The sequence below is a fragment of the Suricata suricatta genome, chromosome 3 (genome assembly GCF_006229205.1).
Source record: "Suricata suricatta isolate VVHF042 chromosome 3, meerkat_22Aug2017_6uvM2_HiC, whole genome shotgun sequence".
In the NCBI taxonomy this organism is placed as follows: Eukaryota; Metazoa; Chordata; class Mammalia; order Carnivora; family Herpestidae; genus Suricata; species Suricata suricatta.
The window spans coordinates 134095415-134113293 of NC_043702.1; the positions used below are offsets into that span (position 1 = coordinate 134095415).

Below are 17879 nucleotides of genomic sequence, written 5' to 3' on the forward strand. Positions count from 1 at the left end.
AACAAAGAGTTTGGAAAAGGGACACCTAAATAAATTAGAGATATTTACCTGCAAGTAAGTCTTTATTACAATCTTTAAGTATTTAAAGAACTGTCTTTGGGAAGAGAAATTAGACTTCGGTAGCTCCAGAGGACAGGTCTATTGCAATAGATGAAAGTTACACACAGAGGAAATGAAACAGCACAAAATGGGGCCCATTCCAAATTGCCACCTTTTTAGCCAGAACAGCATTGAAATGCTACTTTCAAAATCTTACCCTTATATATTTAAAAACTGACTTTACATGGTATGGGCAAACCAGAGATGAGGCACACTGACACAAAATATTCGGGGTCCAATTCCGCAAGGTGCAAATTTGGAAGCCTGAGTTAAGATGTTTTTTTGCAGGTGTCTAATCTCAGGTACCTTTACAATTAACGTCCTTTATCCTGGCCGAGTCAGTGTGAGGTCTGAGAACCTTGTATATAAGAGCAGGCTGGTTCAAAGCAGCTAATGCTTCTAAGAAATTCCTCAAGAAGGAAAACAAAACCCTATACCTCTTTTCTTTGAAGCCTACATCAGCTACTCACAGAGAAGAAATGCCAAATCCTGTAAATATGGCTCTATCTAGTGAGTCTCAGTTTTCCTTTTTGTCAGGTGATATATTCTAGAAGGACAATGTAAATAGACTTTTGCAAGAAAAAAGAACCATGTAGCCCCGAAATGCTTTAAATGAAAATAGCTTTGGACTAGGCAGGGAGTGTGTTTTTTGAGGTTTTATTTTAGATCAGACTGTAACTGGCATATTGTGTAGCCTCACACAGCACAGATTTCTTATCAATAAAATGAGGGGCTGGAATTAAATGCTGTTTCTCAAACATGGCTTCTTGGACCACTTGTGGTACGAGTCATCCAGAGTGCATATAAAATTGCAAAACATGGAACTCTACCCCAGACCTACTGACTTAGCATTTGTGGAGGTAGAGCTCAGGAATCTGCATTTTCAAAAACTAGCCCAGTGGATTCTGATGCACACTGGATCAGATAGTTCGTAATATCCCTTAGGTCTTGAACATTTTCTCATGTAATTTGTATCCTCTATGAAGAACCTGGAGTATCTGTCAAGTTAAGTTTTGGTAGAGATCTTATGCTTTAGGAAGAGGCCTATGGTGACCAAGGGTTGGTTTCCCAAGGACTCGGGGGACTCCCAGGATGCAAGCCTTTCAGGCAAATTGAAACAAGTTGGTCCCCCCATGAGGACCCAGCTATAGTGGTTATTTATTTCACTGCGGCAATCCAGCAGTCTGCAAAGATATCAGGAACTTCTCTGTGCCAGTCACAAGTACACAAGCTGCTAGTATAATTTCCTGGCACTCTGTTAGCAAGTGGTCAAAGGGGACTTTGTGCCCCACTGGTCTGAGAATCAGTTTAGAAACCACTGCCTACTCTGCAGTCCATTGGCAGGCCTTCCAGTGAAGATGGGGGAGGGGCTCTTCATTCTCAGGGGAGTTGGCAGGAAGAGTTCCATCAGCCATCTGTACAGCTTCAAGATGAACAAACGTGAGTCATCTCTGCTGCATTAGTGCAAACCACCCGTGGGGAGTCCGACCTCCGCCTATTTCTAGAGAGGCATTTAACGAAGACTGACCTAATTCAGGCAAAAATAGGTCTCGATTAGTGTGTGACTAACCTGCTGATTTTTCTAATTACAAAAGGACCTTTCTGCCATGTTTGATGATTAGATTGTGGTACTTGGTAATGATACATTTACACTTTGGTTGTGTTAATACTTCTCCTTCTTATTCTCCTTTCTCTTCCTCCCTCTAAGAGATTTCTGCTGCTGGTGACCAGTCATGGTGCTGGAAAACCCTCTCTTCATCCGTCTTTCTGGCACAGCAGCTGCCAGTTGGAACTCTGATTACTGGCCAAGGTTAAAGCCACCACCTCTCAGCTCAGATCTGAGCAGCCGCTGCTTGTGTTTCATGGAGTCCAGCTCAGGATGCAAACACTGCAGCACAGCCTGTCTCCGTAGGAAACCAAGTGGCCCATCTGGTGCCTGGGACCCCTTGTTAGGTCATCCACCTCTCCTTAGTACCCATCTGTGAGGGGTTTACCAGTCCCTCCAAGAAACACTTTGGCTCCTACAAGGTGACTTATTTTGAATTGAATCTAAGAAGAAATTACTTAAAACTTCATGAGACTGTTCCCAGTACAATCTCTTTACAAAGACTCTGTCTTCCATTTGTACTAAAAACCCCACAGTTGCAAACCAACGGAAAAGGGCTACACTTATAAAAGTGATTGAGAAAGAAAATACAGATTCTAAATGTCTGAAAAAGAAGAAAGGTGAACTGATCGGTCTGGGGCAGAAATATAACAGGAAAGTAAAGTGTCCCTGACAAAGGGAGTCAATCCTAGAAGTGAGGATTTCAATTATAAACTGAGCAAAATGGGGACTTCTGCAACAGGTTTGCTTCTCCAGAGGCAAACATTTCAGGTGTATTTCACTTTTTGCTTAAGATGCACTCCTGTAAGTTGTTTATGACTCAATTTATTATAAAACTCAGTCATATTTTTAAACACAGAAAGGTGTAACTGTTGGGCTTTAATGAAGCAAAGAATGTTTTGATGACATAGACAAGCTTAAGTTATCTTGACCACTAGTTATGATTCTGACAGGGGATTTTCTTAGAAGAAGATGAGATGTTGGTATGACTTCTTTTGGTCCTTATCTTGCCCTAGGAGAGATATTCTAAAGAAGCTGGATATATGAGTGACATAGCTGTGTGTGCTGTTAAGAGAAAGCTGGAAATTATCCTACTGAGAGTCCCTTGGGTCTCTTTGAGCAGCTGACAACTAGACAGGAGGACCAGAAGGCTCCACAGCGCTGGTCAAGGCCACTGCCTTCCATCTGGAGCCACCACTGCTCCAGTAGATGAAGGATAGCCCTCTGTGGCTGAAAAATATCCCCCCAAATGTCCACATTCTGATCCCTGGAACTTGTGAATGCTACCTTACTTGGCAAAAGAGACTTTGCAAATGTGATTAAATAATCTTGAGGCGGAGAAATCTGGATGATCAACCCGGATGATCTGAGTGGATTGATGTAATCATGATATTTCCTATATGAGGAGTCTCTCAGAGGAGAAGGCATTGCGATTCTGGAAGCAGTGGTTGGAGTGATACATTTTGAAGACGAGGAAGGGGCGACAAACCAAGGGATAGAGGTGACCCTCAGAAGCTGGAAAAGGCAGGGAAAGGAAATCTTCAGAGACTCCAGAAGAAACCAGCCATGCCAACACCTTGACCTAAGCCTACTGAAACCGACTTTGGACTGCTGACCTCCAGAAAGAGAAAAGAGTAATTTGTATTGTCTTAAGCCACTCGTTGGTTTTGTTGTTGTAGTTGTAGCTGTGTTTATTTGCTTTTTTAATTTGTTGCAGGAGCAAAAGGACCTAATATGCCATGTCCACCATCTGGCTCCGTCATTTGTTGGAAATCACAGATTAACATGTCAGTGCGATATACCAGCCAATCATCAAATCCTGTCTATTCCTCCCTAAACAGACTTCGCAATTGTGTTCTCTTCTTTCCATCACTGCTGTCACTGTCCCATCCCAGGCCCCTCTCGCCTGCTCTGCTACAATGGAATTTTTCCCCTTTGAATCCCAGTCTCCCCATTTCAGCTGAAGTGTTTTTGTTTTGTTTTTACAAATAAGACCATGTCATTCCTCTGCTTCCTTTGCCTCCGTGGCCGCTCACTGCTGTCAGGATAAAGCCTGGGTGATACACGGGGTCACAGGTCAGAGGGGTCCCTATTGTGTGACATAGGGGCACCTGGGAGTCTGGGCACTGCTGGGTTTTGCAGCACTGAACTCAGGCTGGACTGGGGCTGAGGTTGAGAGTGATAAATGAGAGTTGTTCTCTGACCTGAGGGTTCTGCCCTGCACAAGCTCCATCACCATGGTAAGACTTCAGGATTGATGAGGCAAGCCAGCAGAGACGCACCTGGACATTTCTCCGGATTAACCTACACCGAGAACAGCTTTTGTTGTCATGTCTGTGTGTAGAACCTGGAGGAGATAGTTCGGCCTCCGTTGGGTCTGAAGTGACCCTCCCTCCCTCACATTATCCTCTTCATCTGTGTACCTACATTGCTGTCGGGGGCGGGTAGGATATGGAGGCCAGAAGCTTGTGCTGCTGGATGCCTCAGAGAATATTATTTCTCTGCAGTGTATACAGACTATGCTAGTGTTCTTCTTTATCCTTTAGGTAAGCAAAGCTGGTTTGGCTTACCCATGTGATGTCTGCATCTAATCTTTTCATGATGTGAAACTTGCTGTTGCCATTTGCCAACACAAGGGATACATGAAGGTTAAACTTTGAACATGGTCTGTGAGCTCCCCCGTTATGTTTCAGCCTTATCCCTTTATACGTCCTCTCAAAGCTTCACCCTTGAACGGCAGCACGCTAATTTCTCTCACACCTCTCCTTGACGTTCTCTCCCTCCCCAGGGCACAGCTAACCTCAGTCATTCTTTAGGCCTCAGCTCAAATACCAGTTCTCTCAGGAAGCCATTTGTGACTCCTCATGTCGCTCCTTGGGGCTGTCGTAGTGCCATGAAAGTCCCCCACCCTAACAAGAATCACATAATGGTGTAATGGTTTGTCTGTTGATGGAATTTCCATTAGGCTGTGGACAGCTCAAGGCCACTCCTTCACCTGGCTTGTTCATTATTGAAACCCCAGTACCTGACACCATAGTATGTGATAGATAAATGCATTGAATGGATGAGTGAACAGAGACATAATGACAGCAATACCTTCACTGAATGTCTGCAAATGATAGGTATCATGCTAAGTACTGAGTGTGTGTGGGTGTGTGTATGTGTGTGTGTGATCTCTAATCCTAAATACAACTACACGCAGTTGGTTTTGTAATCCTAATTCTACATTTGGAAAAAAAAAAAAAACCAAGGGTTAGAAGCTAAGTGACATGGCCAGGGCTGGGGTCACACTATTCAGCGCACAGCTGGAATTTGGACCCGGGTCTGCCTAATGCTTTATGTAAGCACATTTACTGACTTGTGTTTTTGTGAGCAACCTTTCCCCCTCTCACCGCCTTCCCAACCATCCATACTATATTTCTCTCCAAGTCAAGTCATCTGATCTGGAGGCAGAGAAAAGCAGTTTTTCTAACATGCCTAGGGACTGGGCCTGGATTCCACCCTGTATTTTAAGGCCTGATAGTTTGATCTGTCAGAGCTCTTTCTTTGATCATTTTTGGCGCAAGTGGCTTTTCTTGTGCCTGGTCTTTCACTTCTATCTCCTAGGACTGTTTCAAGGGTTGTAAATAAGGCTCTGGGATGCGGCTGGGGGATATGAAGACTCAGATTTCTTTGTATCCTTGGAAAGGGAGAAGGTATATAGTGTCCATTAATTCTAGACACATGAGCAAAGGTCCTCCTAGGGTATGTGTTATGTTCTTCTCTTGTTTTTTGAAAAGTTATGGTAGGGTTTCTGAGGGCTACCTCAAGAGCTTTCTTTGGCTGACTAGATTCATAGGAAACATCTTTGTTCTCTGGAAAACACATATTAGAGTTTTTCTAAATCTTAAATCCCTCACTAATGAAATAGACTAGGACAGAATTGACACAGAGGCCCTTTCCTGCTCTAATATTCTGGGGTTTATGGTTCCTGTATGTTATAGGATTAGTTAAATACCAGCAGATGGAGACTACATTGTTGTTATTATTTTTATGAGTGCATGTGGTCTTCTATGCAGAAGCAGAGGCCAGAGATCTGGAAGCAACGCCCTGAGCCAGGGGAGCTCCCATCCTGGATGGACTGCTAGTGGTTGGCTTCAGTCTTCTGCTGCTCTGCCTGGTATCCTGAATATTCCCCCAGGAATCACCTTCATAATATTGTACACTTTATTTACGTTCTGATCTGATGCCTTATGAACTAATGGTTCTTTACTGATCACATAGGAATGGTCTTTCAAAGGGATTGATCTTATTTTTTTCTTTTTTAAAATTGCTGTAGTTTAGAAGTTTATTTTTATCTTCATAAACTTCAGGAAATTTATGTTTTGTATAGTTGACTATTTTTTTGTTTTCCAAGTAATGTAGTCTTTAGGGAGGTATACTACTGTTTACAGATTAAGTTTGGACTTTATATATTTTAGTCTCTGTTCAACACGGGGCTTGAACTCATGAACTTGAGATCAAGAGTTGCATGTTCTAACAACTGAGCCAGCCAGGCACCCCTGTTTTTCTCCTTCTTATGGAGTCCTAATCAGGCCATTGATGCTGAATATATGATCCCCTTACATGTGCTATTAATTTGTGAGTTGCTTGATATTTCAAATTGTCTTGAATATCGGTATGTTTATATGTGTACAGTATTTTAATGTTGCCATTAACTTTATTGGTACTTTTAGTGTCTCCCACTAATGTTTCCCCCATTTTGTTATTAAATGAACATGGAAATTAGACGGGAATAAGCAAATTAGAGCTTGTTTCTGAGACCAGGCATTATTTAAAAATAGATATATAATAATGACTTGCTTGCTTTTTAAAGCTAACTTATTCCATTTTCCTGGGAAATCTGTCCGAGGATCAAATTGTCCTCGGTGTTTCACTACCAGAAGGGAAACACACTTATCTGGCACACTCTTAGGTTAGACGGTGTCTCTGAAGTGTTCAGTTCCTTGGGTTTGGGGAATGTACTTTTAAGTGACAACAGTGATGACTATGATGATGGTACCTGACTTGCATCAGGTGCCTCTTAGGGCAAGACACTGACTGTTCTCTTTATAAACAAAAACTCCTTGACTGTGTATTGTAACCCTACCAGGTCATTGCTGTAACTGTATAAAGGTGAAGAAAGTGACTTTAAGATGAACTGGCTTGCTCAAGGGCACACAGTTCAGGAGTGGTGGTACACAGATATGAATTCAGGTGGCTCTGACCCCAGAACTTGCATTTCTCTTCCTGCTCTTTGTTGCCTATCATGTTTATGGTGTTCGAAAGCTAGATGCACTTGTGACTAGTCCCAATATTTTGTGTTTAAGTATCTAAGGAACTGAAATCTTGGTCTCTGGCTTGAAAACTTCCCTAGTTTATTAGCAAAAGATCATGGCAAACAGGTAAAGGCAAGTTTTATAATATCCTAGAGGCAAAATTTAGGTTAAGGGACAAGTTGTGTTAGGGTAACCAGTAGATGCTCAGGAGCGTAATACAGAAACACCAGAGAGAAGTTCAGAGTAGTGTCTATTTTCCTTTATATGTGTTTCCAAGTGCCATTGGCCTGGGAAATACTATGGAAAAAGGTCCAGATTAAAAAGAAAAAAAAAAAGAGAAAAGAAAAAAACCAACACACACACACACACACACACACACACACACACACACACACAAAACCCCTCATCAATCAATGTAAAAATTTGTCCAAAACCAACTAGTCATCTCATAGATGTATGTAGTTAGGTAAAAATTTTCTTCAAATTCTGTCTTTTCAACTTCAGTGAAGATGGAAGCCATGGGGAAGAACTTATGACTGGAAAATAAACTCTGAGAGTTGATTAAGATCTTAGAGACTTCCAATTTAGCCTCCAAGGCTTCTGACTACTTAGCCACTCACAATATTTTTTGATGGTTATAATCGTAAGAAAACCCTTACTTAAAAACATACATGTTAGGACTTGAGAAGTCATCTTTGATGAACTGCAGAGATAGAGGACTCATTCTAGAAGTTGGTTTCCATTAAATTGATAGAAGAATTTATTCAGATTGAAGCAGTAAACCCAGCACTAGGATTAGAAGATGATGCTTCCCTAGGGACCTGCGGACTGCTGCTTTCCTTCATTCAGGAGCTATTATGACTCAATGAGGAGTAATATGGGCAGAGGGAAAGAATAGGTAGTATCTCCTCAAAGTCTTGGGGTGTCTTCTCCTTCCTGAACCTGGTAGCTAAGTGAGTGTCCTCTCTTGGACAGGATGCTGGTTGTAATTCTTTTACTTATGAAGCCCTGTGTTCCATACATTCCCTGTCTAATTTTAAATACTTACCTAGTAAGTAAGATATATTTTTCTGGTCAGAAAATAACTCGTTCAGGGAACCAGTTTGTCACCTATTTTTGTTGTTGTTTGTTTCCTCCAAGACAATACTTTTAACAAGAGGAAATCCTTCAGGGACCAGGGTAAACTGTTGAGAAACTCTGGAATTCCTCTTCACTAGCTGGGCTGACCAGATGTCAGCCAACTGCACTGCAGAACCTGCTTCCCACTTACCCCGAGAGTTCTGGCAAGGTTTTACTCCCGTGACCATCCTTCTTAGGGAGTGAAGAAACAGAGTGAGGGGAATCCGCTCAATTCTTTACAACAAGGCTTTATTTACTCTTTTCTTTGACCCCCCCCCCAAAACATTAAAGTTGTTCATCTTTCTTTTATTTTTAATAATTTTCCTTTTGGATCCAAACGAGCATTTATATTACAGGATAGCCACCTGGTCAACATGCAGTGCTGAACTCTGGCTTTAGGAAAGATGCACCGATACTCTGGGCGGGCCAGCACTGGCTGCCATTCAAACACCATTACTGAAGGGGTGTCAGGCTGGCGCACCGCAGCGGATGGTGCCCATAAGGAAGTGTCTCAAGTGCCCTCACACGTGTTTTGTAATGGAGGTGGCAGCGTTTTAACAGCCTAAGACAAAGCACCCAATTTTCCTCTTGATCCTGTCCTATATGCTCATCCTTTAAGAGTAAATCAAGGTGGGAATGGCCTGACCTTAGGTGCCGAAGGACAGACGGCATAGCCTGGACACCCATTTGTCTACTTTTTTGTAACGGTATCCTTTGAGGCTGGTACCGGTGCACCCTTTGCAGTTTGAAGTCTATTTCTGATAAAGCTCATCCCCTGTTCCCTCCCGTGGCACTTGTACCACTAGGAAGATAGTGAAATCTCTCCACTATTGGCACTACTATAATGAAGAGATGCTAAAGTCACAGAGATTGTCTTCGAGCTGCTTTAAAGTAAGAACCTCCTTTCTCTCCACCTCCCAGTTCTGCAAAAGTTCTCTATTAATCCTTTGAGGCCTTCAAATCCACTACCTTTGGCGAGTTTAGGAAAGAGAACTTCTCTAAATCCAGTATCGTGCTAACAAGCTTACCAGTGATCTAGTATAAAAGAAAACCTCAGGTTACACACCTGGGACTAGTTAGTATTTACCATCTCAACCTTCTCTTTGTTCTATAGCTTGTCTTCCTAGCCTCTGCCCACGTTGCCCCAGCTATGAAATGCCAACTATACTTGACGCATTAGATTTTTCTCCTCCATTTGTTTTTCTGGATGAGTTCCAAATTTTGGACTCTGAGTGGAGTTGGACTGTTCTCTAGTATCACCAGGAGGGAGGTTCCTCTGCAGTTGCAGCACTTACGGTGGCTTTGTATAAATTTTGGCTTGTTCACAAAACACCAGGATAGAAAAACACTGATTGAAGTTTGGCCTGCAGGCTAAGTATATATCCCCATTGGTAGCCGTTAAAATTCAATGCCTATGTTTTTACTAAATCTGCTGGGATCTGCTTAATGTGGTAGAACTCTGTATCAAATGTAGCTAAGACCAGAACTACTGTATACTTTAATTGGCAGTTATATTACATTGTTTAGCCCTCATTTCATTTTTCCTTTATTTTTTTTAATTGATTAATGGCACTTTGAAATTTTGGAGTGTTTTTCCTGCGCATCCCTTATACAGATTCCTAAGAGACTTGCTTTGAGTAGTGGGTTTCCTATGTGGTACAGACCATTGCTAAAAGGAATTAGAGTACTGGAAAGAAAACTGAGTCACCAAATAAGGTCAAATTTGGATTTGGCAGCTTAGATTTAGTGTCCTTTCAGCTTCGGGGCCCACCTCTGAGTGAACTGAGGAGGAAGTAGTAGTAGTAGCTGATACAGATTCTACAGATCTGTTTCCAGAATACAGAGAGAAATCCCTTACCTCTGACAAACTGGCGGAACAAAGAGAGAAAGAAAAGACTCCTGTTTTAATGCTGGGTTGGAGATCGTGAGGATCCTAAGCATTTGAGAATGGGTTTTTTGATCTAAGACTGGCTTAAGTGTCCACAAAAAGAAGGTACCCGAAGGCTCTGACCATGAAAACTCAGTTTTTTCCTGCATTAAAAAAAGGAAAGTTGACTTTTTTTAAATTAGAGAGCTAAAAAGAAGAGGAAGGAAAAATGGTAGGAAAAGATGGTGAAAATCAAGCAAATCTGGGATTCAGGTTCCATTTAACATGAAGTTTCTTCCAAAAAATTGAATGTTTATAGCAATGCCAAGAAAATCATAGGTCCTTAGTGGGATAGAAGATTTTTCTAAGTTGATTTGTGGAGACTAAGAACTTTAAATGGTGTGCTATTAATTTACTTACAAACACTATGACACACCCATGAATTAGCCAAGCATTAGTATTTCAATTTTCCTAATGAGGGAAATAAAGCATGCAGATGCAATACCTTTGTTAAAGGCACTAGTACGGAAGGCCGAAATAGAATTATTTTTGACTATCAATAATTTCCATTTCCAGATTACCACACTCTTAAACATTTTATCTTCCTGAGACCTAAATTTTGTATTTATTGGTTAAAGACATCCTGGGGGAAAAGATCTATACCCACTCTATTATTTCCTTAGCTTTCAGTGAAGTTTTCAGGAAGCTTTATATTAATCTAGGTTATATTTTGTGACCCTGGAAACAAGAGACAGAGACTGACTTAGAAGAAGGAAGACAGAAAAACCAGAGAGAGGAGGGAACTGGTGCTGTATAACCTCAGATTCTTGCCTTAAATATATTAAGTCTGATGGAAATTCATTAGAAGCCGATTAAGAAATACTGCAGAGCACAGATTTATCCTTCATTGCTATTCTAAAGCAGGTCTGGTACAAAAAAATCCCAAATAAAAATAAACATAGATCCCCTTACCATTTTTTAAAAATCATATCTGCTCAGCTCATACCCCCAGAAATAAGAATTCAAACTCCAATAATGTATTTACATAGTAGCATGACTTATTATAAAATCATTTACGTTTAAGTCAAGATACTAGTGTCCCCTTCTCCCCACTTTTAGCACGAGGGAAGGGAGCAGAAGGAAGAGGACTACAAAAATAGAAGGGCCGTTTGGAGGTACCCCAGCTATCCATTAGACTCTGCTGTGAGTCTTGTTCATATTTCCCAAGCAACTGTCTTGAGTTTTGTTCAGAGAAGCTTTCCAGGCCCTTTGGGTAGGTTGGGACAATCTACGGATCTGTTATCTTTGGCTCGGAGTGATTTCTCCAGGAAGCCTAAGCATCAGAGGGTCAAAGCAGGAAAGGATTTAAGGGAAGAAAAAGATGGCCATCAGAAACCAAAGATAGTTCTGTTTTTAGTATTTGATCTGCCCCCCTAAGTGGTAGGTCTGTGTTCTTCTGACTGAATGAGGGTCAGCACATGATGGCTGACAGATCACCTCAGGTGTCTTTAGCTAAGCCTGTCACCACAACCAGCAGAGAAGCCATCAGCTGGGACTCTGTTGGGATCAATGGCTACAATAGACTGGGTGGTTCACTGAAGAGAAAACAAAAGACAGAAAGAGAGCACTGCAGATACCAGCAGCGCTCATTAATGTGGGATCTCTTTGATCACATCGTGCAAAGGTTAGGTCCTAAGTCCTGAGTTAATTCTGTTTGGCTTTTATTAAAATAAGAGTCTCAGTATGGAAATATATTTATCCAGACTTAGGCCTGATTCCTTGTGGGGGTCTTGTCTGGAATTAAAACATGATTCTCCAACTGGCCACTGGAAGGGGGCCCACTTCTCTCTTTTATCTTGCCTTATAATGTCCTCACCTACACCTCTTGGACAATGCTCAATGCCTGGGAATCTAGGAAGGAACAATGGACAGGACTGGAGAAGCTGGTGAGGAAGAGGCTACCCCAAGACAGGGAACTGCCTCTCCTCACTGTGACCTTTGTGCACACTGGCACCATGCCTTTGAAGGTCTCAAACTGTAACAAACATGAAACTGATTAAAAAAAAAAAAGGGGGTGAAAATTCCTTAACCTTCCAGTTTCAAAAAATCTCTGCAAAGTAGAGGGCGATCTGCCCCCTGCCTGCTACACATACACCTTTTCTTTATATAACCTCATAATATTTATTGTAGCTGAGCTGAGAAATTAAAGAATCTCAACTTCTCCCTAGCTCAGCTTACTAAAGACCAACTCTGTCCAAAAATGAGACATCCAGAACAGGCTTTAGAAATAGGATGTAATGAAAAATTGAGTACTTTAAAAAAAAATTATTAAATTTTGTTCTGTTACGCTAGGAGAGACCTAATTTTCCTGCAGTGGGCTTTCGTGGAGTATGCAGACATTTCATATCCCCCATCATGGCCCAATAGTACTGCACCTTATACTGTTTCAGATCACCTTGTGACTATCACCTGGTGAGTTCCCAACTATTTTCATGAGATCAAATCATTCCCCCACAGCAGAGGCAGGCAGGTCAGCAAACAAGCCTAGACTAGGTGGATTTAACCATCTCAGGAGTTGGGTCAATGCTAACATGCAGCAGAGCAAGGGCTGGGATAGGAGACTAGAAGGCAGGAGACACTGAGGCTCGCCACAAAGGTATATGTGTGTATGGAAAGAAGATGCTGGCTGGGTGGTAGAATATGGGGATTGTCTTTTTGTGGTCCCAGAGTCAAGAGAGAGCAAAATCCCGAATATCTGGATTTCAGCTTCAGAGAAATGTTATCTGTGATCTCAGTACCCCATAGGGACATTGAATAGGGTGAAGTGAAGCCCAGAATAGAAATAGACTCTTCAGCTAGGAGTGGGGACAGATCCACATTGGCAGTTGTGTTCAACTTCTGTCGACTCTGGGCGGGGGGAGGGGGCATTCAAGGGTATATTCTCTTCATAGTTAGGTATTTCTAACCTGACCGTGGTTCACAGGGTACCTCTTGACCTAGAGCTGTAACCCCTGTGTCTGAAGGCCTGCTGGCGAATATTCTGACCTCATGGGGCTTGAGAGGGAGACACATGAATTTGTTCGCAGAAGTCTATCTGGAGCTGAAGAGAGGAGTATCTAAACAGACATAATTAGAACATCTCTCTACCTTGGTTTTTCCTTTTTTTCTCCCTCCCTCCCTGTTTTGAGAGGATGGTGAAGACTAACATTAGCAAGGGAAATTGGACATATAGAGATTCTTATGAGGGGCCCTGCAGTACTAATTTCGATAACACTGTGTACCTCAAACACTGATAGTGTTCCCAGTTTACTTGGCATTTCTTGAGATGCTGCCATACTTTTTTAATCCAAAGAGAAGCACACATTTCGAGATCTCAAGGGGCTACTTTTCAAGGGAAAGAGAGGATTCATGTTTATTAAGAGGCAGAAGGAAACGGTTGGAAGTTTAGAATAATGAGTTCTATGACTTAACAGAAAACTGTCTTGTCTTTTCTGGTCTTAATAGAAAGGTAAATGCAGGCTAAGGGAATAAGGAAACCAATTTCTTAGGGGGAATTGATCTAGAAAAACACAGGTGGTTGGTTGGGAGACTGTGTCTGTAGTGCTTTATACCACTTTACTGAAGACTCAAATGCTTGTGTGTATATGAGTTTAAGGAGTTCAGGTGTCCAGGCAAGTTTCCTGACATGGTAAATTTAGTGTTCGTAATGTGGTTTACAGGCAAATTCCATTTCTGGTAATTGCTCGGCCAGCCCAAATTTCTCCTACTGTTGAAATGGCTTAAGATATCACTTCAATTCCTTTTCTCAAAACACAATGCAATAGACTCGCTGACTCAGAACGGCTGTCCTGTTGTGGGCCTGTCCCCAGGGAAAGCTCCGTTTCTGAGGTGGAAGAAAGCAATTTTGTGCACAGAAAGCAGCCCACGGCAGCACTTTGGCACGAAATGATGCTGAGCAGAGGAAACCTTTACAACAATACGAGGCCCAGCGCCTGAGTCTTATGTAAAGTGCATGCCTGTTAGGATCAGGGCGGTCCATAGTCATGTTCACATTGCCAGCTACCCCCGAGCACAGGAGTGCTCAGTGGGAGAGGAAAATGAAAGTGAGCAGAAGGTCTGCGAAGGAGGCAGCTTGTATTCTGCCGCAATGGTCTCCTGCCCCTGGGAGTCCTTTGATCAGAGGGGCTAACCGTGGGTCATGAAGCTGCATCAATATCTAGAAGAGAAGGCAGAGCCATGACAAATGATTCTGCAGCCACGTGACTGTATTTGGCTTTTCGGGGTTGATGCAACTATGCCTTAGTTCTATTTCAACCAAAACAAAAAACTTCATAAGTAAAAAGAGGCTCCTTCTAAGAAAAATAACAGCCACTAACTTCTCCTACCCAAGAGGTGGAGGCTGTCTTGGCTGGAGGAGGATAAAAAAGACTGTGAGGTCAGGCCAGGGGAGGGTCCTGGGAGGAAAGCCCTGCCTGGCACCCTTCTCCTGGGTTCCTTCCAGCTCCTGTGATGAGACCAGGGAGGAATCGGAGGGGATGGTGCATTTCCACCAGATAAAGAGAGTGATGTGCTTCCCTGAATGGACAATCTAAACAAGAGGAGCACTGATTAGCCCAGAAAGGCTCTTTTTCGTAGTGTTTCTGAGACTGGGGTGGGGGGTAGGGGTTAAGAATGACACAGTGGCCTGAGGCTGTTGTCTGCTCAGCTCTTCCTCAGGGGAGGGGTAAAGCCCAGTCCTGGCCCCAGGAAATATTCAAGGTCAAGGTCACCAAGACCCCAGTCTCATCACCTCCTGTGACGAGGGCCCATCGGAGCCTACTTTGCAAGGAGCAGCAGCCCAGGTCTAAGCTGAGGTATATTTACTAATGACCTTCAAAGTATCATGTCAAACTGACCCTCAACCACAAACGAGCTGAGGAAGCTGCCAGACCGAGGGCCCTCCTCCCTGGAGGTCCTCGGTAAACTCAGACTGATTCTCTCATGGAAGCTTCTCATTTCAATCTGTCTGCATTTCCTCCCTCTCTAGAAGTCTCCATCAAGTGATGGAGGGCCCGCCTTGGGTGTATGTGTGCTGCCTTCTCAGGGAGTAGCAGAGAAGGCTGTGCCTCTGGCACTTGGCCTTGCTGCTTGGCAGGGAGGCCCGCTGCCTCCAGGGCCAGAGTCTAGGTTGACATTCAGCCATAAGTGCTGATATAACTGTAGGACTCTTCCATGTTCTTCTAGACTGGTTGGAAAACAGATGCTGCCTTAAGTGCCCCCACCACCCTCAGGGATCCCTTGTGACCAGCGTTTGCAGGGCTAAGGCCCAGCTGAACATCTGCTCACACCAGCTAGTGCTCTGGCCATAGGGGTTGTTAAATGCTTTTAAAATATCACCCTTCCTGGAGCGTCGAGCACCTCTGTGGAGCCTGAGGGACCTCCCTGGCCTATCCTAACACAGCACCTGCTGTGTGGGTGACAGGCTTCAAAGAGCCAGGACTGTTGCCCCCAACACCACCCATTCTTCATCACTTTGAGCCTCTCCCCTGTGGTCGGGGCTGCTGGACTATGGCTTTGCTCACCCAGACCAGCCCTTGCTGCTGCCGCCACAGCACCCTGACCCCGTCTTCCACGTCAGCATTTCCCTCCCTCCTTGCCTCCTCGGCTTGGCATCCAAGGCTCCTAAACTTAGCCTGTGCTTCTTTGGGGGAAGCAAGCCATAGGGTGATGCATGAGATGCTGTGGTGGTCGGCCTGATGGCAGTGGCTCTGGCTGAGGAGCAAGAGCTGGTGAGGGAGGAGATTCTTCTCCTGTGGTCTCCATGACTCCCCAGCTAAGAGCCAGAAAGTCTTCTAGGCTTTTCAGGGCAATGGGCGTAAACACAGGCCAGCTCTGTCCCCCCACAGCTTCTAGAAAAGTGGGAAGGGGCAAGGGGAAGCAAAGCCAATCTGACGTCCCTTCTGCCATGGGAATAACCCTCTATGTTCTTGGATTTCCTTTCCCCAGCAAAGAGGCAGAACTATGGCAGTGCCCATCTTGCAAAGGGAAGTAATGCAATCTGGCAGGTTCAACTGGTTTTCCTTGTGTCCTTTCCTTCCTCTTGTCTGATAACGCATGGTGTTCTTCCATCTTCCTCCTCCCTCTTCCTCCCCCCCGGGCAGCACTGGCTTCCCAATTCGGTCCTGGTTTTCTCCATGTGAGAGAAGAGCATGCATCGGAGGGGGGAGCAGCCTCTAGCACTTGTCGTCCTCTTCCGTGTCACTCAGGAGGTCGCTGACAGCCCCACACATCACTCCCGGCCCGGGCCCCCCGCGCCTCCGCCGCCGATAGTGCCCATTGGGCATCTGCCAGCTGTGCCGCAGCGGCGGGGCAGAGCCGATGGTGTTGGAGCGGCCCAGGCTGGTGGCCACAGCAGCTTCGAAGGTGAGTGTCTCCTCCTCGCCGCAGTCCGAGGCGTGGGAGTCTTCGTGCAGGGCCAGGTAGGGCTCAGAGATGTAGCGCTGCGGGGAGGCGTGCTGGCCCTGATGTATGTGCCGGGCACTGGAAGACTCCGCCAGGCCGGCCTCCGTGCTCCCCAGGGCCTGGGAGGCCAGCGGAGAGCCGCCCTCGCTGCCATCGGGCGGGGGAGAGATGCTCCCCGCGGCGTGTCGAATCAGGGAGCTGTAGGAAAGGAGGGGCCGAGGCTTTGGCGGCACGGGTGGGAGCTGTCGGCGACTTCGTCTTGGGGTGCTGGTGTCAGAGATGGAGGGGATGGAGCTTTCACTCAGGGAACCCGTGCCCTGTGCAGGGGACAGACGTGGCATGTTAGACCGGGCTGGGCCTGATCCCTGTTACAGTGCCTAACCCTTCTGACAGAGAGCCCGTGGGGTCCGGGTTCTGGGGGGAGGGTGGTCTGAGTTGGGGTCCCCTTTGCAGCAAGCCCCCTCCCCTTAGGAATGCAGGGATGAACTGAGGCTGAGAGTCTCTACCACATAGGCCAGGGCAGGTGCATTTAAACTGGAGCCGAGGCCTGAGACTGCATTTCTAACAAGCACTGGGGTGCCGCTGGACCACGTGCCAAACACTTCAGGTAGCACAGATCTGGAAGCTCTATGTATAACAAGTGGCTCACTGAAAGAAAGCCTTTTGAGAAAGACAACTTACAGGAAAGGTGAATGAATGCTCTAAGGTTGGTGTATGAAAAATCCCTCTTGGGAAGTGGATCTGAAGGAATGGTAAATACCTGCCCTCATCTTCACTTTTCGCCTTCCCATCTCCAGTGGCTTGCTGACGTTAACTGCATTTCTACACCCCAGCTGCTGCTTCAGGCCTTACTTGACCTGCTCACCTATTCCCAGGGGTCCCTGAGCCCAGAGCTGGTAAAGGGACCTTCCGGAAGGTGTTTCTCAAGGTGTTGTGACCCATGAACCACCTTACTCAGAAACTCTTGGGAATAAGGGGTCCTTTCAACTGCAGATTTCTGGGTTTCCCTTTCTAGGTGGCCTCACTACTGAAGTAAAACGCTTTAGGTCCTGACTATGCAATTTTAACAAGCTTTGGCGATTATGTTCTGCACTGAAATTTGAAAGCCACTGCTCTAGAAGGAAGTTCTCCTGTTTCTAGAAGGAAGTTTACTGCCTCTAAAAGGCTACTGTCTTAGCCCCTCCTCTTCCCCTCTGCTCACTGCTGTTGACTGGGTCTCCCATCTGGCCTCTGACAACACTGAAGAGAGGCAGGGCTAGAGAATGTGTTCACATAGCTCTGGTAGTTATTTCACAGGCAAAGGCTTGTGTTTCAACAACAGGCTGGAAGGAGACGGGGGTCTTCCTCTTGGGATGGCTGGAAGCTAGGTAAATGAGGTTGTGCTGACCCAGCTTAGAAATCCTGTGCTGAGGGATGAATCACCCTTCTAATTAATAGGATCATGTAACTG

The 17879-nt window shown here is 44.7% G+C and overlaps 1 protein-coding gene across 1 annotated transcript in view; it reads right to left on the reverse strand.

Moving 5' to 3' along the window:
* Nucleotides 1-13370: 13370 nt before the first annotated feature.
* CACNA1E (calcium voltage-gated channel subunit alpha1 E) overlaps nt 13371-17879 on the reverse strand; it is a 496040-nt gene continuing 491531 nt past the window's right edge. Inside the window, exon 50 of the mRNA XM_029935255.1 lies at nt 13371-16746. Coding sequence (XP_029791115.1) covers nt 16201-16746 — 546 coding nt within the window. The 3' untranslated portion in view covers nt 13371-16200. The remainder of the gene's footprint in view (nt 16747-17879) is intronic.